The sequence below is a fragment of the Syngnathus acus genome, chromosome 3 (assembly GCF_901709675.1).
Source record: "Syngnathus acus chromosome 3, fSynAcu1.2, whole genome shotgun sequence".
Taxonomy (NCBI): Eukaryota; Metazoa; Chordata; class Actinopteri; order Syngnathiformes; family Syngnathidae; genus Syngnathus; species Syngnathus acus.
In genome coordinates this window covers 3,695,551-3,719,527 of record NC_051089.1, presented here as the reverse complement: position 1 = coordinate 3,719,527, position 23,977 = coordinate 3,695,551, and the positions used below count along the sequence as shown (strand labels likewise).

The window sequence follows — 23,977 nt, the reverse complement described above, 5'->3', positions numbered from 1 at the left end:
TCAGGCTGACCCTAAAATATCTTCAGTACTTTTCGACCTCAGAGCTGTTTTTAAAAATGTCCATGTAGCGATACAGACTAGCGTCAAGTCCCAAGGTGCACCTCTGCTGTAATTTGCTGTTTATCTTTCCAACGAGACACGCTGAGACCCCTGAGGCCTTCGCCGTAATGCGCTGTCATCTATTGTGCGGAGCCATGCGGTGCGAGCATCTGGCAGCGTTCTTCATACAAAATCAACTCCGACGCAAATGCGGCAGCCACGAGATCACTTCAAGGCCTAATTAGCCGCTATGGCTAAGAAAACCGACCGACAAAGCACGGGCGTGTTGTCTGCTGTGTTTGTTTTTGGCTCGCTCCCAAAATGGCCGTGGGTCACGCGGCGAAACGCGTTCTCGAGCGGGGACGGAAGGCGAAGGAAGGAAATCCCATTTAGGGGTGATAAATAAATGAAGGCTCTTATGTATTATGAATGGCATGAATTGTTAATAGCCGGTCGTCGGCTGATTTATGACATCTCATGCCGTGCACGTAGCGTCTGATTGCTAGCTAATGAATAAATGACATTCGGATGAAACTTCTACCTGCATGCGGAAGTCGTTCGCAGGATGCGAGGTACATGCGGAAGGACCGCGGAGCTCGGAAAAAAAAAAATCGTCACGAGGTCTTAGAGAGCCGCTGCTTTTCCGCCAGTGGTCGGGATAACAAAATGGCTGCCAACCTGCGCTGAACATGAAAGCGTTTCTTACCCGATTGATATTCCTTGTGATTTTTTGGGGGTGAGAAAAAAAGAATACATTAGAATTTTTTTGCAACTTTTTATCTTGGAAAAAAAGGAACTTTGATCTTGTATTATGTAACAGCGTTTCATACTTTATTCTCAAAAGATTGATTTTTTTTTTTCTTAAAATTATATAAAATGTATGCAAATATATTTTAAAAAAACAAGTTTATTTTTTCGTAATGCAACTTTATGCCTTAAATAAAATACTTTTTAATAATGAACTATGATAGAGTAGGGCAATAGTATGTAGCTTCTTTTTGTGCAGCATAATCTGAATCTAACTCTCATCGCAAGGTCATAATGCTCTCCGATTTTCCAGTGCTTGGCTCGGGAAACAAATTGGCTCTCGATTGTTTTACCCTCGGGACGCTCACTCTGAGATATGACTTTATTTTTTTCATTATGACTTTTTCTCAAACGTCTTAAAAACACTATGGAGAAATTACGACTTTATACTTTGGACTTCTGATGCAACGTTTATCTGAAAAGAAACGCTTTGTTCTTGTAAAATTGCAACTCTCTAAAAACAAAAAAGATTGTAAAAATAATCAGTCAGCACTTTTGTCTTTAAACCTTCAAAAATATTCTCATGAGATTCCGTTTCTCTCTCTACCTCTCTGTATTTTTTCTCTACACTATGCAACTGTTTTACCTGGGAAAAATATGACATCATAGGTGCATTACTGTATGACCATTTCCTAGAAACTATATTCCTTTTTGTCCCAACGCACATTATATTACATCATATATTAAAAGCCCGGACCTAATCACAAGGTCATAATGGCCTCCGCTTTTTCAGTCATTGGCCGGAAAACAAAATGGCTCCCGACTGTTTCTGCCTGCGCTGAATATGAATGCGTTCCCTACCCTGAGGACGCACGCCTTGGGAAAGGAAATGCATGTGCTTATCAGTGTGTGTTTACTCGTGTGTGCGAGTGTGTGTGTAGGTGTTTGCCAGGCAGTGTCAACCTGTGAATGAGAGTGCGGATGTGGGCGGACTGCTAGTGCAGCTCGCGGCCACTGTTTTCCTGCATTGTCTCTGCAGGGCCGTGTGACTGCAGTAGCCTTGAGGGGGGGGCATTGTGTTGGGGTGGGTCTCAGGGGTCCCCCCCTTACCCCCATTGTCCAGCAAAGCGCTTTACTCAGCTCAGACACAGTAGAGCAGCATTATTGATGGCTGGCCACCGATCTGTAATGTATTCATTCATTTTGTTGAAAGCCTCGTATTCAAGGGAATATGTCGCTGCCAGTTCCTCCCTAATACAAGCACACACACACACACGTCCATCAGTAATGTGATGGTCAAGTCCAGTCGGCCCATCTCAACCAGAAAACGATGTGGTTGGATATAAAGCACCTGCCTTCAACGTTGCTGACACCCGTGTTTTGGTTCCCCCCCCGTAAATGGTTTATTCATGAGAATTTTATCTTCCAGTCACCACTCTTACCCGCCGCCCAGGAAAGTGTATTTATATTTTAGTCTTGTTAAATATCGCCACGGAGCAAGATGGATCTAAGGAGAATCTGGGCATTCCTACAATACATCTTCAGGGGAAAAGTCCACAAAAGTTGGACACAAACTGGTTTGAACTCCAGTTGAACTTGTCGGCTGAAAATCTGATTCGGAACGAGTTATGTAGGGCGGAAAATTTTCTCCCCCAACATGGCATGTGTATTTTACACCAACTGTTCTGTGCATATGACAATTTTGGGGAAGAAGCTATCTGTGCCTTTCACAAACAAATAATAAAATGAAGTGTATTGCTAACACATTTTGTAGCTACCAGAAATTCTGCCACAGACGTCACTTATATAGACTTATGTTTATCTCATCACTATAAAAGACCAAAATAGTCATATTGTACTGTAAGAGATATTGATTTTCTATTTCAACTCCTAATGCTAATTAGCCACCATCAACAGGCATGTTAGCGATGTCTTTTTTTATATCATGGCTCACTCCCAAAACAGCCGGCTGTCATGCTAGCGAAATAAAGGACGCTAGCGCGGTCAGATTGTCCTCGAACTCCAGATGAACGCGTGGAAGGCCACTTAAGCGGAACAAAGTTGTTACAAAAAAGGGACAATTGGATTGGTCGTACGAGCGAAGGAGAGTAAACAGTAGAGATATGACTGATTAGGATGTTTCATTGAGTTTTTTTCTGAGTTTCGTTGAGAGCTTTTTCTGTTTTATTTTTAATCCGCCGGGCATTAGGCAAAAAAAAGGCCAATTCTGTTGGCAGCATTAGCGAGATAAAGGCGGAAAGGCAAAGGACAATTCTTTAGCCTAATGACAGATTGCTATCTCGCTGGGATCCGCTGTCTCGCAGCAAGTGGCTTTGTTTAATCGCTCGGATTGCTTTTTTAATTACGGATTTGTTACGTCCCGCCGGCCCGAGATGAGCAATGGCTTCAGAAGAGAGGAGGAGCGTGAGTTACTTTAGCTTAGCATTGTTGCGTCCTCACGGGGTTATTAGCGACACAGCGAAGACAATCTCGCTCTGTACTTCCTGTACCCGCAGTAACAATTTACTCCTGCCGTTTGGGGCGGCGGAGTGACCCAGGCGTTGCAAATAGATTACACCATTACTGTCGCTATTCGTTCAGGAACAAGCGGTGAAAATTGCCACTATCCAACCAAAATGGCCGACTAACTGTGTGATTGACAGGAAAGGTTTTGTATTAATTTTTGTGTCCTGTAGTTATCATTTAATTTTTTTTAAATATAATTATTTCAAAAAAAGACATTAAAGGAGGCAAAAAGAAGTATAGAATAAAATGTAGTATATAATAATCTACCTTGTTTTGGGGTTTGGTCATGTGATGTTTACAAGCTGAGCCGTGATTGGTTGTCACCTGACCTGTCAGCACAAGTGCACAAATGTCAGCACATTTTCAGTCCATGGCAAATAGCAAAATACATTATATATGAAATATAATTGCAATATAATTAATATAAATATAATATAAAAAAACAATGACTTTAATGTTGAAATCGGTGAAATAAGTGCGCAATCCCTTTAAGAATCTTCACTGAACTTAACGAAAGGGTTTTTATCGACTAACCCAACGTACGTTTTATGTGTCAATTTTATCTTCTATAAAAAGGGGCAGCATTATCAGGTCAAGTGTCATCGTTTATTCAGTCTAACATTCCTACATAAAAACGGACAGCTCATGATTGACAGGCGGGAGAAAACCTTGTGTGACCGAGAGAAGTACAACACAAGATATTCTTGGGAAAAAGGATGGGTGGCTGCAGAACAAAGACACGCACCGTCGCAGCGACACAACAAAAGCTCTGGCTGCCTGACCCAACTGAGTAAATCTCCCGAGAGGAAAACGTTACCCCGTCGTCGGGGGCCTCAGGTCAAGCTGGGACAAATGGATTCATGTGCGCCAATAGCGACGGTAGGATAGAGATTTAATCTGCTCGCCACTTTTCAGCGTGCCACTCTGCCAGCAGAGCAAAGTGAAGGTTAACGTACGTCACGGCCGCCCGGGCAGGAGGACACTTTGTTGCCAAATGGAAGGAAGCTGCACGGAAATTTGACAAATTACAAGCACAAGTTGTTCAGTTTTCGTTTGCTATTTACATCAAATGTGGGTCTCTTGAAAAATTGGAGTATTTCATAAATCAAAAGTGTTTTTGTAAACATCAAAGATGATTTAGTGGACCTTATAAAATATTGATGACTTAACACGGGGTGTCCAAACATTTTCCTACAGTAGGATGCAAGAGACACAATGACGTTCGTCAACTTTTTTTCCAATTCATTATTTTCGGCCACATCACAGCTTTTTCTTAAAGAGAAAGTAAATCATTTTGGACTTGAGGGTGGTCTACGGCCCGATAACAAACGAGAGTAGATCCGCCCCTGACCTGAGCAGATCACCATATTCGGGACTCAAGTAAGAGCAGCAAATTTTCTCTTCTCTTCTTGGCCTCATCTGCTCACACAAAACCAAAGCAGGCCAGCCTCGGACAGTCTTCTAATCTCTCCTCAATCCTCCCACATGGCCGCTGTGGCTCTGCTTCATTTGTCTTTGTGATTTCACTGTGTGCCAAGAAGACAATGTAACACTCACAAAGCACGTTTCAATATTTTAATCTCGCAGCCAGCACGTGATTGGCTAAATCAAGTGATGATTTGGAACACTCCATTTTTGAGGAGGAAATGATTTTTATGTTTGATGCAATGGTACACAATGTCATCGCCGCCGCGTTACTCGATGTTCTTCCATTTGTCAGTTCAAACCGCTCTGCTCGGGATGCCGTCGCAAATAGCTTTGAAGGGGAGCCACATCCAGTGGCCAAAATGGCTTCGCCGCAAGGAAGCCAAGTGACACTAGCGTTCCGCTTCCTGACGGAAAGCCCATTTAGCTGCTCAAACATGAGCGGCTCGCTAGTTACCACGCTCGATAATCATGAATAATTCTCATCCCCCGAGCACCCCGACACCTTCGCTTCTCGACAATCCGAGTCGGGAAGATTCACAGCGGATTTTTAACACACCGGTCCGTAGATACGAGCGATTCTTTTTGAGTCGAGCTCTTGACTCACTACGTACTTCCTGTTTTATGTCGTGCACATTAAAGCGCTCCATCGAGACTAGAAGGTAGATGTAAATAAATGTGGATTGACACCGGTGGCAAGTGACAAGATTTCACCTCGGGCAAATCCGTCTCTCACTGCTGGTATCGTTTCAACGAACAAACATGAACATGAGTCATAGCGTCAGCGGGCACAAACACAACGCACAGATGGAGGAGAAAGCAGAGATTGTGGAAGTTGACTCAGAAATCCACTATGTGATTAAAAGTAGTCCTCTGAGATATTGCTTTCCTCGTGGATAATAAAATTTTGTAGCGAGATCAAAATCGGTGATGGTACACAGCTGCTAACGTAGCTACACATAATTAAACTACATGCTAGGTCAAAAATTCACCATCCATTATCTAGACTAGACTATTTTGACTATCGTCTTCAATTAGCAAAAGATTTTTAAGAAAATGTACTGTCAATGCTATTTTTACGAATCCTAACACAAGATGTCTTTCTCCTTCTGTTTTCCTCAGTCTTTTTTTTTCTTTTTTCTTTTTTCAAAAATGAACTAATTTCTACACTCTGGCTCTCATTATAAAATTTCCCCTTGTGGCGTTCCAATGCCACCAATAAAAGCGAGAGGAAGAGATTTGCTGCTTTATTTCCACGTTCCAATTGTCGGGGAATCAAAGCAGGATTAAAGCGAGTCTTTCGCAGCGACAACATAGTTTATACTCATTGAATGTCGGCCTTGTGAGCTTTTAACTGGACTACAGGAGGTATTGTTGAAAATATGTTAATAGATGGCTCGTTAAATGACCAAATGCTTTTTAATTAGATCACGTTACTCGTTCACTGCCATGGATGTTCAAACTAGAATCCAAACTGCCAATGACGAAAATAACTGTCAAGTACATGTTTCAATGGGTCGGGGTGGAAGAAGGTCATGCTCAGTTATGACATAACTTACAAACAAATGCCAGTAGATGGCAGTGTTGTTCAATAAGAATTTCACATATGTGGGCCTGAATCTAAGCCTGTCTTTTCGATTATAAAGGGAGCATAATTTAAACCGAATGTACTTTTGCATTTTCTTTTTCTTAGTCCTCGTTAGTATTTAGCGCTCATGGTCCAATCAGCTAAACAGTTAGTTAAATTACTCTCAGCGTAACATGCAATTAAAATAAAACTGCTTCCTGATTGCGTTCTGTTTACTCTTGCTGTTGCTTCTCATTATTCCTGGCCTTTTTGCTTGGTGCCTGTCATTCCAAACATCTTTTTTTTTGACAGTGTGTTGTTTTGAGTGGGATGTTGCAATGCTGTTTACTTGTGTAAAAAGGTCACTCTGTGTTCTCCCCCTATATCCCGACATGCTAGTGGTGCAGCATATTAAACGCAGAGACATCATCCTTAAGCGGGAGCTCGGCGAGGGAGCCTTCGGAAAAGTCTTCCTGGCCGAGTGTTACAACCTAAGTCCCACCAAGGACAAGATGCTGGTGGCTGTCAAGGTATGGCTTACACTTTGTTTGTGTGTGTGTCGCATAATGCCAGCAGAAATGATAAACTAGCATTAATTGAGCTAGCTTTAGCGGCTAGTTTATATATATATATACAGTTTGCAACAACCATTTTTTTTTACACCTTTAAAAGACACCTTGTGAACAAATGCTAGCCACTGTACGCCAAAAGAATGTAGGGAGGAAAAAAAAACTCGGAAAATACAGTATCCACTTAGCCTAAAAACAATAATATGAGGAACTACGGTATCTGCACAGTCGTAGTCAGCAGAATTGGTCATTTTCTGCCACGTCACTGTTTATTGTCTGTGTCATGTTCCTCCCTTCTCTTCCCTCTCCTGACAAAGACGACACATTGACACAAGTGATCACTCATTTGAGAAGCTTTTAGAGCCGTTTGTCCTGGTCGGCTACCTTTTCTCAATGACTTCATGCTACTCGTCGCTAAATTGTCCTTGGCACCTCCCCGCGGCCGAATGTGAATCAGGGTGACACCGCATTAAAGCGTGCCGACTCAGCAAATCCGATTAAAGACGGCAAAAACACCTTGACCTTGACGACCGAAGATGAAGTGCGTCCGCCGTTGTCTGTAATATGTGGTTGGTGCATGTAAGGTTATTTTTGGAAGCATTTTTAAGGTCAACAATGAAAGGGAAAAAATCACAGTGGCGCTTTTGCTTCAATTTATTGTGGCACTTGAGCACTTGGCGGTATTGTTTTGGAGGGCTGCCCAGTTCAGACACATTTCCTTAAGAGTGCACTTTGATTTGGTAATAGAATTTTATTGCCATTTTACCTACTCGGCCCGTACATTTCCCCACCGTCTTCACAACGTATTTCCATCCCAAGGTCTTTCGACTTGCGTGAGCCGGGGCCATAATAAGCCATATGAGGGTCTCTACTCTCGATCAGTTCTATTACTGAAACTCTCAAAAAGCAAAGAGCCACTGAAAAAAAATGGATGGATGGATGGATGGATGGATGGATGGATGGAGGGAGGGAGGGAGGGAGGGAGAGAGGGAGAGAGGGAGAGAGAGAGAGAGAGAGAGATTTTTATTCAGGTCATTGAGGAAAAACTGAATTTTTTGCAGAGGCTAAGAAACAATGGGGTGAATTTTGTGCCGGCTGATTTATTGATTTTTATTCTCTCCTTTTCCTCGCACTTGTCGAGTTGGCTGGTTCAAATAACCCCCCCAAAAAAACATCTTTTAAGTTATTAATGATAACCTCCACCTTACACAACATAAATAAAAAGGAGTAGAAAAGAATTAAATAAAGTCAAATAAAAAACCATGGCGTACTCAGTCATGCAAAGGAAACAAAGTATGTGTCATATGAATAATGCAATGTTTCTGTCCATATATTCATGTTATCTGGCAAATTGCACAATAGAAATAAAGACACCCCCTAGAATTAATTCACTGTTTAAAAAGTCCATGCTTTATCACGCATGGGCACAGTCGCGTAATGTCGCTGTTGTATGATAAAAGCGATGACTCGTCTTTCCAGTTAAGTGACAACTGTAAATAAAATCAATGATCAGAAATGATTCCCCAATTGAGAGTGCATTGCATCCAGAAAAGGTTTTAAAAGAAAAGATTCAATCTTCTGGACTGTCTTTGCCTGTTTTTGCAGCTCATTATGCCTTTTTAAGCTCTTATATCCCTGCCAAACTTTTACTACAGCAAGTCACTAATTACTTCCCTGAAACAACACTTCACAAAAGTGGCAGTGTCTTATCTTGTTTCTTACCTGTCGGCAGGAAGGCTTGCAAGGTGAACGCCAGGCGAATGTTTTCCCCAAAGACTGCCTGCCTGCATGTCCTCATCCTGCCTCTCTTCCCTCAACGTTTTTTTTTCTACTCCCTCTAGACGCTGAAGGATCCTAACCTGTCGGCGAGAAAGGACTTCCAGAGGGAGGCTGAGCTGCTAACCAACCTGCAGCACGACCACATCGTCAAGTTCTATGGCGTGTGCGTGGATGGTGACCCCCTCATCATGGTCTTTGAGTACATGAAGCACGGAGACCTCAACAAGTTCCTCAGGTGAGTTTTTGAATCTGACCGAATGGCCATGACATATGGGATCCCTCAGGGGTCAATTCTTGGACCCCTTTTCTTCTATGCTACCCTTGGGTCGAATCCTTCAGAACGCAAACATTGGGTTGCATGTTTCGCTGATGCTGACAGAAGCTTATCTAACTTAATCGTTGTAATGATCTTCTGATTGGAATCCCTCAAAAGAGCATCAAACAGCTGCAGCCCATTCAGAACGTCCTACAATAATTGCTCTACTACTCCCCCCACTTATTCATGTTGACCCTAAACTATAGAAATAAGCAGAACGAGAAATAATCCACTGTCAAAGACGTCCAAGGAACGATTACCACAATCTCATCCATCCTTCTGTTTGTACTATTTGATAAGAACGAATGAAGCTGTAGGCTACGACCATTAGCTTGTCACGCTAGCTGGCAACTGGTCATTTATAAACTTTGCAGTGACCAATTCAGTGACCGAGGGTGGTTTACATCATCAGTATGATATGGCACGCAGGGTCATTAGCTTCATTAAAGATCCACAATGAGTCTAAATCTAGCGGACTGTATGTTCCCATTGATTCTCTGTCCCGCATCATGCGTGTTCATTCAATGTGACAACGGCTAAAGCAATCATTCACATCTTGCACCTAGCGTGAAAGAGTGTCATCATTCAGCGCATTGAAGGATTTCCCCCCGCAGAAAATCATCACAAATTCATGCAACGGCTCGTAACGTGTCTTCTTTGTCGACTATTGACTATAACTTCAAATGTGAGCAAAACTGCAAACACACACGCACAGTTTGATTTGTGTGCTCAAAGGAAACATTTCCAAAGCAGCTCCACCCCTACCAAAATAAAAGCAGAGATTTTGTCCTATCGTTAACATTGCCTCCTAGTGGCAATTAGAAGTAATGCAGGTTTACTGACGTATAATGCTGATGGATGGGCAGAAAACTGGATCCATGTCTTTTTTTAGTTAGTCGAATTGTCAGTCATTTCAAATGAGGGCAAAACACTTTTAAGAAGACAAGACGGTTGTCTAAAAATATGTTTTATATTTAATTTAATGACATGAAAATCACTCTGCGTGCGTCAAGCACATGGCAAGACGGTGAAGCCTCCGCTCGTCTTCTTGCATTAGAGATTCATTATTAGCCTCGCTCTCCGAGCACAAAACCTTTAATTGGCCTAAATGTGACAGATGGAAACAGAATGACAGCCCGTGTGTGTGTTTGTGTGCGCCTGTGCACTGCCGCCGTCTCGTAATCACAGCGACGAGAAGGTGATGAGGACAGCGGGATCTTCACGCCGGGATGTTGAGGGGTGCGAGTCGTCTTCGTCACCCATCAATTTCAAAAAATATATATATTTATGGAAATGAGCTCTTAATCTGCGCTCGTGGCACCTCAAAACAACTCCTCATGGGGCGAATGGCATGATTAGATAACACCTCTCGACCTCAAAATGACAACAATGGTGAATCAGAATTAAAGCCGATGAAACTCAAAATTAGACCTATGACGATACTTTTACAATGTTTACTAAACGGCAAATAAGACGAATGACCGAAGCAGCTTAAGTTGATAGACTAAAGCACAGGTGTCAAACTCAAGGCCCGGGGGCCAGATACGGCCCGCCACATCATTTTACGTGGCCCGCGAAGACAAATTGTGCATCAAATTCGTGTCATTACTAGAATTTACAAATTGTCTTCACTTTTAATAATATCTTTTTTTTTTTAAATATTTGACCAGTTTTTACTCGTCTAATTTGAAAACGTGTTATTTGTCAGTTTGTTTTGTAGCTTTTACTGAGATGCTCATACATTTATTTGGGTTGACAGTCATAATGGCCCTCCGAAAGAAGCTATGACTACAATGCGGTCCGCGAAAAAAATGAATTTGACACCCCTGGACTAAAGTGTTCACTTACTTTGGTTGTTCCACAGAGCTGCCACTAGATGGCAGACCGCACAACAAACCAGGCAAGTTTTGCCGAATTTAATCTGTTAATGGAAATTCATAAATAACACGGTGAGGGAATACGCGTAACAATTCACAACAAACCCATCACTATTTACAAAAAGAGCACCTCAAGGCATGATGGGTATTCCAAATCTTTCGCAGTATTATTAGCCAGTTGCCGGCTAGCTAAAACCTAACCTAGCGGTCTTCATTTTTCCTCTCAGTACTTCTTTTTGTCAAACAGAACAAACAAATTTGAGTCATCCAAATGTACGTAATTTATCATTGTCCTCAACGCAGAGCTCACGGCCCGGACGCCATGATCCTAGTAGACGGCCAGCCGCTACAGTCCAACGGCGAGCTAGGCCTCTCCCAGATGCTGCACATCGCCTCCCAAATCGCGGCGGGCATGGTCTACCTGGCCTCGCAGCACTTTGTCCACCGAGACCTGGCCACCCGCAACTGCCTGGTGGGCAACGGCTTGCTCGTCAAGATCGGCGACTTCGGCATGTCGAGGGACATCTACAGCAGTGACTACTACAGGGTAAGACGGACATGTGACATTCAGTAAGTCTACCATATTTAGGATAACTGAGCTCGAGTATATTAAGGTTATGTGCGCCATATTAAACTTAGGCGTGGCATATTAAGGTTATGTGCCGCATGTTAAAATGATGATCTTTTGAGGTTTAAATAAAGGTTATGTTGGCATTTAAAGTTTATGTGTGCCATGGAGCTGTGTGGTGTATTCAGGTTACGGGTGAGATATTCAGGTTATGTTGACGAGTTTATGCATGCTATGTCAAGGCCTTATGTGGTATATTAAAGTTATATGTGGCATATTACGATTATGTAGGTGATGCTATTATGTGGTATATTAAAATTATGGGTGGCATTTTTATAGTATATGCCATGTCAAGGCCATGTGTGGTATGTTCAGGTTATGGCATGTCAAGATGTGTAATTGTGGGATATTTAGGTGTTGACAGAGTTCACGTGTGGAAAATTAGAATCGAATATTGGGGACAAGTGGTGAAGCAGCATGTGGCTCGATGTCCAAGGGTATTCTTTGTTTGCTTTGATTCTGGTAACTGGAAATTATTGGATGTTAGAGAAGGTGAGAGGGAGAGACAGGTTTTTTTTTTAATAATTATTAATTTATTTATTTATTTACTTCATTTTTTTTCCGAGTCGCGATTAATCGCCAATGAATTTAGAACTGATCAGAAAAATTACTTCAATAAATCAATAAAAAAATTACTTTTAATTGGACAGCCATTATATTCATCGTCTTACCAGTATTCTTTTTTTTCCTGTTCACCTGTCGTATAAATAAATCAGCAGTCTCATACTAACTCTGCGACTGTGCACCGAGGGAGCTCGGTAGACTGTAATAGCATCACGTTTGTCTTCCTCCCACCACTCCGTCCCAAAAGAAAGCGAAGCGTATGTCAACACCAGAGAAGTGTCCAGAATAGCCATCAAAGCTGAGCCACTTTCTGCATGGCCAGCATGAAGGCGCAGCCTGGTAACCGAGGCGTCTTGTTTGGCATCTTCAATGTCAACTGTGCAAATATTTCCCCGTCCAGTCTCCTCCCGCCACTCTGCAGGGACGTGCCGTGTGCGAGAATTTAGTGTCATTGCAATTCCGAGCGTGTCGCCCAACACCGTTAGCATTCCTCTAGTAGCCTCTTGGGCTTATTTGTGCTCATTACAACGACCTAGAGGGAGCTTTATTACTGATTTGACCTAGTTTAATTCATTCATAATAACAAAAGGGGAGGTGTATTTCCGCCGGGAGAGTGGCTAATGCTAACAGTACTACAATGGAAAAATGTATATTAGAACACATTCAAAATATGCCAAATTCTGTAGAAATGTCTTTTTGAGGTTCAGGAAATAAATAGGAAGAGCCTACGCATTTATTGCAGGTATCTTCAAACTTCCAGGTCAAGGTTAATTGATAACTAACATGCTACATGCTATCACAGAGTGTGTACACATTTAAAGTTGTTACTACGGTAGCCGGTTCTGAAAACGTGAAGAGAATGAATCAATCAATTTTATGATGTAAGGAAAGGCGACAAATAAACATAAATTAAATGGATTCAAGTTCTTCCAGCTACCGTTTTTCATTTTTTCCAGTTTTCTTTAGCTCATAGGGGAATTTATGAGGAAATCTTTTTACCAAGCTTGAATAATTTATCGAGTCATTTGCTGATTCGGCGCACGTACGTGCACACTGCAGTCGGGAACCGGAGAAGGACGCCATCATGTATGTTGAATGAGGACATTCGTTAAAATGTATGTTGCATGAGAACGTCGAACAAAAGCGAGAATGGGATTTTGTGCATGTTGCGCATACAAAACAAAATTGTTCCCAGTAGTCGTACAAATGTAGTTTTTGACTCTGAGGAAATTGGTCACTTACACTAGCTAGTAAGCTAGCTAACATTAGCTCATAGCTAACTAGCCTGTGTGAGCTACAATTTATTTTTTTTTAAGAAATTTGCATGTTAATGTTTGATTTCAACCACCTAATTTACATCCTAAATTCCCATATTTATTCATGTCCGAGCTAACCAGCTACAGCGGTTTTCAAAGTATCACATCAAGTGTTTTCTCAGAGGATAAAAAGCAATTTTCACACGTAATCGTTGGTATTTGTCGAGCATGTATACCCTCATGTCTTTTTTCACACGCAGTGAGGTGTTACTATCGCTGGGTTGTCAAAACAGAATCAAGGTGGGCTTGCCTCTCTTTTGTTTCATGCAACAATTAATTCTCTCCATGTTAGAATTAAACAAAGGTTACAGGCAGAAGAGAAATGACTACAAACTGCTCGTTAGAATAAAATTAAACACCGGGGTGCCTGTCAGGTAAAAAAGATGTAGGGGCTTACGTTGTGTGTGGCCCACAGGAGGATCGAATAAAAACAACCCCCCCTTAAGGGCTTACTTGCAGCAGGAGTGATTTTTGTTTGTTTTGGGCGAAACAGAAAAAGCGGACTCGAGGAAGGTGAGCCACAGACAATAATATTAAATGGCCTTTTCATTAAGAGAACATGGAATGACGCAAAGTCATTCCATTTTATGTTTAATCTTTTAAACAGGAAATCGTAATTGGACTTACCTTTTTCTATACCAAAATTAAGTGATACTGTAAAATCTATAAACAGATTTAAGGCCAGAATCTGGGGGGGGGGGGTCATTACAGTCGGTAAATGTGCTTTTGTGCCTCTTTCAAGGACGTCTATGTAGTTAGACCAAGCCTTGTTGCTTCTACCTGCTTTGCTTTGAAGACAAACGGTCCCCAGGTTTTTCCCCTCTCTCAAGGATCAAACATGCTCTTCTTCCTCTGCATTATTTATCGAGCGGCAGCGGGTTTGTGCTAATGAGTGCGCAGGTTATATTTATTACCCACCGCTGCACCATGCAAAAGAAAACACTATTTTTTTCATCCTCACGCTGCCCCTTTACAATCTGATTCTTTATTATTGTTGTTGTTTTTGACCTGCTGTGATGTCAAAACATAAAACATACTTGATGGAGGTACTGCCAGACAGCTGTTCCCTGGCTGATGAATGACATGCATTTCAGTCATTCCATCCCAAGATTTCTTCCTTCACAACATATATTTCCCCTCCTTTATGGATTTTTTTTTTCTCCCCCACATTTCAGTGCGATTATGTGAGGTCCAACCTGACGCCTCATTGGAATCCGGTGGCAGGATATTCCAAATGTGCAGATTGGCGTGTAATTAAAATTTCAGGAATTTTGCTATCACAGGGAGGCATGCAAATAATTGACTATGTGTGTGTGTATATATATATATATATATATATATATATATATATATATATATATATATATATATATATATAATAAATAAATATATATATAATTTATATATATATATATATATATATATCCAATTTGTCCAAAACTTCATTTTAGTAAAACACAGGATTGGAGATGCCGTCACATTGAAAGTCAAGGAGCGGGTAGTAAAAATAAAATAATTATTATAATTATTCTCATCATTCTCCATCAACATCGCGTTGAGAATCTGGCGAGACTGTCCACGAGAGGAGTGAGGAATTCTTTTTTGTAGCCTGTGTAAACCGGATTAGTGGTCTGCCTGTCCCACCGTGGCAGGGGAGTGATTGGATTAACGGCATAGAGAGCGCAGCGGCGCGGCGGGAGGATAGATTACCGGCTCCGGTCGGGGCTTGTCGATGGGCGCTCGGCGGTGCCCCCGCAGCGAGCCCGAGAAGGCCTTCGACGTCTTGAAGGGGGCCCTACTGATAACCATCTCGACGTGTACCGTCTGCCGACTCTCCCTGTGCTGCTATATCTTCTCCCACAGCTCCAGCAGTTCATTTTTGGACACTCTGATGTCCATTAGGCTTCTTGGACTGCAGTGCTGCTGAGTGCCGATAAAGCAAGTATTGGCTCGGGCGACTTGCATACTTGTGGGCGGCGGAAAGATCAAAAGCGCTGTGTGCTACTGCTATCAAACCGGTGTGTGTTCAGCAGATGTACGCAGCGTGCGTACATATTTGTTTAAAAGGTTATTTCAAGGTCATTTCTATTGGTATAAGCATGAGCTGATGAGTTACCACTTAGCATAAGAACATTTTAAGCCAATCAGAGGCTTGAAAAAAATTCCGACGCTAGTGTCTCTCATGCCAGGACCTCTTAAATTATAGATGAAGTCAAAACTTTGAGTGGAGATGAAATCAAGAAAACTAAGACCAGTGCAATAAAAAACAAGTCAATATGTCTGAGTCCGAGATAAAACCAAGAATGCCCAATATTGGTCTGTAAACTATTAATTCAGATCAAGGCTAATAAATCCCTCAAGGCAGAGAGCTCCCAAATTATTTTTAAAACCTGTCCTGAAAGATATTGTGCACTACAACTCAAAGACCTCAAATGTGATTTGTAACTGGGGCGGGGCAAACGATTTCCTTCCTGGTAACTGATGCGTCGCGTTATTGAACAAGATGTGGCTAATCGAACTGTGGCAGGCGTCAGGCTAATTGCTGTTGAACGACTTACGAATTAACAGTTTCAACTGTCTCAGCGGGGGCTGATTGTGGTTTTTGGTTTTGGAATTATATCGAGAGTAAGCTGGCAGTTCTTAGCAGTCAGCATGTGTCCCCTCCTCACCCAGTCTTTGACATGCAACTAATACCTCAGATACCCTCTGGCTATATCCTCGCGTGACTGCAGAATCGGTGAGAAAAAGGCAGACGAAAAATATTTTCTTGACTGGGATGCAGCTAAATGCGACACTTAACCCCTGGCAGGATTAGCGGCAGGCATTTTTTAGCGGGGCGACGCACAGGTGCAAATGTGTCTGAATGTGTTACTGTCAACAAATTGGGTCTGAAAAATAAAGCTTAGTAAATCCTCGGCTGGACCTGCAGATAAACGCGTGAGACGCTTACAAATTCAACAAACTATCAGCCATTTGATCTCCTTGACAGGGCTACTAAATGTGTTTAGATTTCACCCGGCAAGGAAAAGAATTGGAAAATGATACACTTCATTTGTTTTGCTGAAACATCAGAAAAGTCTGAAATTCATTGGACTGTGCTTTCGACCAGTAGTCAGCATTTGGGCGCGCTTGAAAGCTTTTGGACCTCCAGGCGAGGTGTGTCGATACCCTCTTATGTAAAACGTGAGGACGGTTCGGTACGATCGCTTGATTTGTTTAGGAACGTCTTCTCCAGATGTGCTCCCCATTGACGCACAGCTGCTTCAAAGGCAAGCGTGAAGGACGAGCGAAAAGGCAAATGAGAGACGTCAAGTCAGCAAGTTAAAGTTGACAAAGTGCTAGAGCCGGAGGACGTTGCGCATAAACGCCCGGAGAAGAAGCTGCCTGTTTGGCAGCTTGTCAAATCTGCCGCTTCTTTTACGAGCATCGCGGAGATCCAGACGCCGTGTCAAACTGACACGGCGAGAACGTGTTTGCCTTTCAAAGCAAAGAAGGCAATTAGTAAAGAAGACAGCATTTTCCGTTGATTGCTTTGTGCAGGAAATGTCACTCAGCGTATCCGACGACGATGTTTTTTCTTTGTATTGTATTTGAAGTGAGGATGAACGTAGACATGGTCGGACAGATTAGTGGAGGAGTTGATGAAAGAGCATCTGAGATACATTGGGGTGGATGGGCGGACAGAAAAATGAATTAAGAATCAAAAAGTTGAACAGATGAAGGGTTTGATAAAAAGAATAGATGGACCGATGACATGGATGGATGGAGAGATGAATGAATGAATAAAAAGAAGAGATGAGTCAACCTGAAGCCAGGGTTGGACGAATAGACGAAAGGACACATTCGGTGATGGTTGGAAGGACAGACTGACAGACGATTGGAAACAATAGATGATTAGCCGATGATTGACTAACAAATGGATGGACAGATGGACAACGATATGTACTGTAAAAGCATGAAAGAACAAACGGGATGGAGCATGGAAAATGTTCTACAGATTGTTGGACAGATGGAGGACCAGACAGACTGCTAAATGGGAAGAATCTAGAAATGATGATAAACGAATGGTCGGATGCATGGATGGACAGAAGGTGATGGATAGATAGTCAATGGACTTGACTCCACTGACCATGCACGGATGAATGGCTAGATGGTCGAATGGATGGACAGCTACAAGCTGCATGGCTGCTCGTTTGGACAGACGGATGAATCAAAGTCATCGATTTAACGAGTAGATGTTGGATGGACTCATGGACCAATGGATGCAAGAGTGGCAAGATACTTGATAGGATGGACGCAACGGCCAAGCTAACGGTCAATGAGTACGGTTAGGGATGATTCTTAAAGGTCCAGCTCAGTTCTTTAGTTAGTCGTGGTATTAATTCTTAGCGAGTATATCAAGCGATAGATTTCTGTCTCGAATTTTCACGCACCGCAGCTTTATGTAGCCCGGTGTTGCCGTAGAATTGTGTGTCGCATCATTTCCCAGACAACGACAGATTGACTACCCCGACTTTGCTTCCACACTATCGGGCTATCATTTTCAAAAACACTTTGTAGTAGAGCCAAATAACTTTGCGAAGGGGTTACGGTCATTTCTCGTAAATTCCGCCAGCTCGGATTGCAAAATGAGCAAGGCGGCAGACGCAACAAAATACTGAAGTCAAGACCTCCATTGATTGGAATCTTTTGTACGATTCTCTTAAGGGTGGAACCGAAGCACTGAGCTAAATCGCCGCGTTGGCTTGGACGCAGCGACCGTGTTATTTATATGATCTGTCAATAGTGTAATTTGACCCCCCTGGTCCGAGACCCCGTCGTAATCTCCGTGATCTGTGTGATTAATATTGTCTTAACGCGTGGAGCAGAAACGCGCAATACCGCGCCGCTCTTCGCCACATTCGTCTCGTCCAGCTCATCGGCGTTGTGATTAAAGCAGCCGCACGCGGGCACCAGAAAGAGGGAAATAGATTTTTAAAAGCCGTCCCTGCAAATGGAAGCTGAGGGCCGAGATGATGAATGGATGATTGTTTGATCGATTAATATCCGAGCCTTGGAGGATTTACAGCGACGGCGACTTCATTTCATGTTCGGATGCCTTTGAAGCCATTAAAGAGATCACAGCGTGTGCGTGTCTTTTCTCAGCCTTCCCACTTTTGCTTTGCCTGCTTCCAGTACTCAGGTTGACATGTTCCTAGCGAACCTTTCTAGATCAAAAGTCAATTTGCTGGTTTATTTAGACACAAGTACAAATTGGTGGGAGGAGGTTTTGGAATGATTCTTGCAACAACAAGGTACTCAGACAGGTGTGGGGATGGACGGTCAGAAAGATGGATGATTAAAAGACGTGGATAGAAAAATGAAAAAAACAGATATGGATAGATGGTAGAACTGTCTGAAGAAAGGATGGAAAACGCACCACAGATTCATGGCGCAGTGGATTCATGAATGAAAGGACAGAAGAAAAAATGGAGGTAAAGTTGTGTCAAATGATGAGCTATTGTACAGCCAGGTAGATCCATGGTTGGTTGGACGAATGGACTAAGTCATGGGTGCCCAGATGGAGTGACAAATGGACAGATTTATTGATGGATAGGCAGAAGAAGGGTGGATGGTCAGACCACTTGAAAGATGAATAAAAAGGAAGGGTGGACAGACGGACAGATGATTGGATGGATGAGTGGACTGACGGACGGATGGAGAAATGGATATGGAGACAAAGGACGTACAGATAGATAAATGAACTGATGAACAGCTGGCTGTATCAGATCGATGACGGTTGAGTGGATAGATGAGCGGAGGATCAGGATATATAGATTAATAAAACGGAGGAATGGATGAAGGCATTGACGGACAGATGTGTAAATGAACAAACTGACATTGGGTATGAGTGGAAAGATGATTGGACTCGTGGATTAATGGGTTCATGGCCAAATGGATGATTGTTTCCGTGATTAATACCGTGCCTCGGAGGATTTAACCTGACTTCATTTCATATTGGGCTGCCTTTGAATTCATTCAAAGAGATTCCAGGTGGCTTTGCCGGCGATATGAATACATACGTAGCCTATAGCGTATGAATGTAAAGAGACATTTGCATGAACATAAGCAACGTCTTTTCAGTAGTTACTATCTACAAAGTGACTTCCTCGGAGCGCTTCGTGAAGGTTTCCGCTTCCGTCGACAAAGGTGTTGTTTAAAAAGCCTAAAGGATTTCACCACTGTGTGATGGAACAGGTGGCGGATGATTCTTAGCCATCCAGCGGCGATGCCGGCAAAAATTCATGAGATGTTAAACCCACGGTATCACTTACATGCAAGGACACTTAATCCCCCCGACGCCCGGGAGTTACGTTGATGACTGAATATTCTCCTGAGTGTATTCGTGTGTTGTTTATTGCCTAATCTCCTTCTTCTCCAATCAGGTCGGAGGACACACCATGCTACCCATCCGCTGGATGCCTCCCGAGAGCATCATGTACAGGAAGTTCTCCACAGAGAGCGACGTGTGGAGCTTTGGTGTTATTTTGTGGGAGATCTTCACATACGGCAAGCAGCCTTGGTTTCAGCTGGGTAACAACGAGGTAAGCCGTCTCGTTTTTCAGATTCATTTACTTTCTCATTGGTCGATTATAAGTGGCTACCTTGAAGACAAACTCAGAATAAAACGGAGACTATCGCCAAGTGTGTCAGTGTCAAAACAACAATTATTCACGCGGCTAATTAGAGCACAAGCCCAACAAAGGTAACAATCAGTCATCCCGTTAGCGAGGTCCTAGCGTAGCCGCCCACTCAGTTAGCGCCGCTCTTTTCCAATTCTTAATAAAGATCCACTTTGTGTAGATCAAAACAGGAGACAAATAACCATGCCTTTGTTTTAATGAACCGATTTTCCACAACCTTGAGTAATGATCACGCTTTTTTGGCAAACATTTTTGTCAAGACAAAGATTTAGGACCATGCTCGTATGATATAAAACGCTCCAATTCCAATCAAATAAGATTCACTCAAATCCACACGGGTAATGTTTTTCAATCCGCCCGCAGGTCATCGACTGCATCACGCAGGGTCGCGTGCTGGACCGACCCCGCGTTTGCCCCAAGGAGGTGTACGATATCATGCTAGGCTGCTGGCAGCGTGAGCCGCAACAGCGGCTCAACATCAAGGACATCCAGAAGGTCCTGTTCGCCATGGGGAAGGCCACGCCCGTCTACCTTGACATCCTGGGCTAGAGACTCATCCAGTACGGGAATAGCCAAACCGATCCCCCCCTACCCCTCCCCCCTGCGTCACTGTCGAGGAAAACCACCTACAATGTTTGGGAAGGACTTAAGTGCCTGCAACACTTTTGGATATAGTGGATAAAACAACAAACAACAAAAACAACAAAAAATACGCACTTTTACATTTTGTTTACTTGCTGTACAGGTTTGAAGACGTTTCTTTTTCCCCTCCCCACAAAAAAAACAAAAAAACAGATATTGAGATTGACGACGAAAAAGGGCCACGGTTTGATAGGAAGAGTTAGAACCCACCTTGGCGTTTGGTTTTATGAATATATATAGAAATGTGACATATATTTTATATTTATTTGTTTTTTTTTTTTCGTTTTTGTCGAGGTCCCGGCAGGGCGCCGCCCGCCCTGCCCGAGATGCCGCCGACCAAAACTGTTGAGACTTTTCAAAAAGGATGGAAGCCTTACTTTGCACTCTGATTGGCTGGAATGCGATGCGGCGGCGGCGGCGGGAGGAAACGGAAAGGACCAATCCGACAAACAGACAAATCTATTTTAATTTAAAAAGGAAAAACAAAAAGAGAATGTACATATTGTAAAGTTCTACGTGTCAAAAGTTATGTTAACTTATTTTTTGCCAACTTTTATTTCCCATTCCTTTTTCTGACTGTGATCTGGGTGGCTGACAGTGAGCCGACCGACCGCCGGTGGGAAAAGCCACAAAGAAAGACTTTGGCGTCACGCCACCTCACTGCTACTCTCGCTCGGGACATTGCGTTCCTGCGGCCCATGCGCTCACGCACACAAATGCGCTGTCATTTTTAGATTGAGGGGAAAACTGCTGTTTTTCTTTTTTTTTTTTAAAACCAGAGTAAGAAGTTAGCTATTTTTGGTTGCAGGTGTTTTCCCCTCCTGCAAGGAAACTCACAGAAGAAACTTTAGACTTTAATAATTCAACGTTTTCTTTCTTTGCTTATCTGCTTTCTTGCCGGGAGTTAGCCGAGGCACTCGCTCTCATGTTCAAGAGGAAAGCCACCGCCGTCAAGAGAGAGGCTCGATATAACTCGGAAACAGGCTAAAGCAAAAAGTGTGCAGTGAGTGATCGCAGTGTCAGGTGGAATTAGGATCTATAGAGTAAAACATTTCTGCCAGTAGGAGGCGCTTAAGGTTGTGGTCTTTTGTCAAAATGTGGAGATAACGAGTTATCAAGCTTGGTGGGCAGACCCCGCCGGAACCAGACTGGCTTCCTGTGCCTTTCGGGATGTTTTTTTGTGGGTCTGCTTGTGTCATACATGTCCACCAAATCTAATGTTCGCAATGAACCAATTTTTTTTTTTTAACCTTGTGGTGCTGCAGTTATTAGAATTTCATGTTTGTGTGTGAATCGTCAAACTTTGCCACCGAACTCTACACACAAGCAAGAAAAATTCACAATTTAGCGTCGCCCATTTGTCTAGTATGTGAAGTTGAAATTTGACATGGCTACTAAATCTCATTTTTCACAATGTTTTGATGGCTGTATTTTCAAAAAAATCTGGTGGAGCTTGATACTAACGAACTGATTTGGTGAAGAAACAGGAAATGGTTTTGAGCTGCCACGGCAATTAGATGCTAATCAACATGATAGCACACACTAGCGCTCTTGGGAAACAGATTTAGCCTGAGCTCATTCCAGAAAAAGATTACAGAAAGTATAAATAAGTTCACTTGTATATTACATTTTAGGTTCATTGTGAAATTCGTGTGAGAGTCCAAAATGTAGGTTTTTGAGAGTAGTGTAAGTTTGCCGCCCAAACTTGTAGAGGAAGTTACAAACTTGAGTCACCCCCACGAGACTGCTAGCCAGCTAGCTCCGCCGGGACTCAACAAACCAGATTAGCGCTTAATTAGCCAACATCAGATGAACTGGAAAATCTTTTTTTTCTTCTTCATTTCAAGGCCACTGCTTCAGCCTGTTTCCGATGAGGGAAAACGTGACGCTGTGCAAACTGACCGTGTAATTTTATTTTCCCCGTGCTGCACCTCCACCTAAATGTCAACTGCAGAGTGTTTTATCTCGAGAATCAAGAAAATGTCGCTTATCCTTCACATTTCTTCGTTTTGTTCTTTTGTCAGCGAGTTACACATCGTCGCACCCGTGGCCTTTTGAGCGGAGACAAGCTGATAAAAAAAAACAGCCACTTCAGCCTCAAGCAGGTACTTTATCGATCTTGCAGTGATCAGCAAATTCCGATGTTTTTTTTCCACTCAGTACGTTTACATGCTCGCTTTAGTCCGACATATAATCGGAGGAGTATTTGGGAACTGTACGACTAATTTTCTGTTTGAAATAGTTTCTTCTTTTTCTAATTTTATACTTTGTCATAGACTTTGATTTCTGCAAGTGTAACAACTTTATTTCCATCATATTTTTGTAAAAAAAAAAAAAATAGCATCTCTTATCATTTCAGACTTAACCAGTATTGTAAAATTCAGATCGATTCTTGTAAAATGTCAACTACGATTTTCAAAGTTTTAAATCCAGGACACAAATGCGAATTTTCTTTCTTCCACGACCCAATAGATAAAAATTTTAAATCGTTACATACATCTCTGAATCTGGTTTCAGTTGGACTAACCTCCCAAAACGTCATGTAAACATATTGAGTGACCCGAGTGTTGAAATGTGCTGCCATGGATGTTTCCTCGTGGACTTTTAGCGACTTTTGTTGTGAGATCTCTCGAGTACGCCGTGAAGGCGGGACGACAAGCCCTAGAAACTTTTTATGTCTTCTCTTGTGGTGACCATCAAAGACATTCTGACACAAGTTGTGATCATTTGCAGGCTTTCATGGTGAGTTCTTTCTTTTCACGGATGAACTAACAACACTTTATATATTTTTTGTTTGTTTTCCCCTTCTTGAGCAAAGCAAACGTTGGCTTCTTCTGACCATGTACTCATGTTACAGAATATAAAAATGTGGTTTAACAGCTGCGGTATATTAAGGTACTGGTACTCCATGATAGCTCTTTGTATTAATGTGACTCTCTTTAAGAAAATGTCTTAAAAACAATCAGATGAGCTCCTTTATTTCCCCTCATTTGTCCTGTCTTATAAAGCTGTGTGAATTTGACAAAAAAAAACAATGTCTGCATCCTAATGTTTTCCACACGCATTAGCGGATGAGGTCAAAAAGGGAATTTGAAGATGAATAGGCCTGGAAATAGCATAACAATAACAAGTGGCGGGAAACATGAAAAATCATACGGGCAAACGTAGGAAGCATATTTAACAAATATAATGGAATGAAAGCATGTTGGCAGTTAGCTAATTGGGTCCAATCAACATAAAGGCAAGTTGATATATGACTAATTTCCGGCTAAAATTAACATGCCAATTTGTGTACGCGC

General features: G+C 42.4%; 1 protein-coding gene across 2 annotated transcripts in view; it reads left to right on the top strand.

The window, feature by feature from the left end:
* ntrk3b (neurotrophic tyrosine kinase, receptor, type 3b) overlaps positions 1-23,648 on the top strand; it is a 106,334-nt gene extending 82,686 nt beyond the window's left edge. For both annotated transcript variants that reach the window (XM_037246535.1, XM_037246534.1), the window contains 5 exons: positions 6,704-6,834; positions 8,715-8,887; positions 11,149-11,392; positions 19,779-19,937; positions 20,400-23,648. In XM_037246535.1, the coding sequence (XP_037102430.1) occupies positions 6,704-6,834; positions 8,715-8,887; positions 11,149-11,392; positions 19,779-19,937; positions 20,400-20,585 (893 nt within the window). In that variant the 3' untranslated portion in view covers positions 20,586-23,648. The remainder of the gene's footprint in view (positions 1-6,703; positions 6,835-8,714; positions 8,888-11,148; positions 11,393-19,778; positions 19,938-20,399) is intronic.
* Positions 23,649-23,977: the final 329 nt, after the last annotated feature.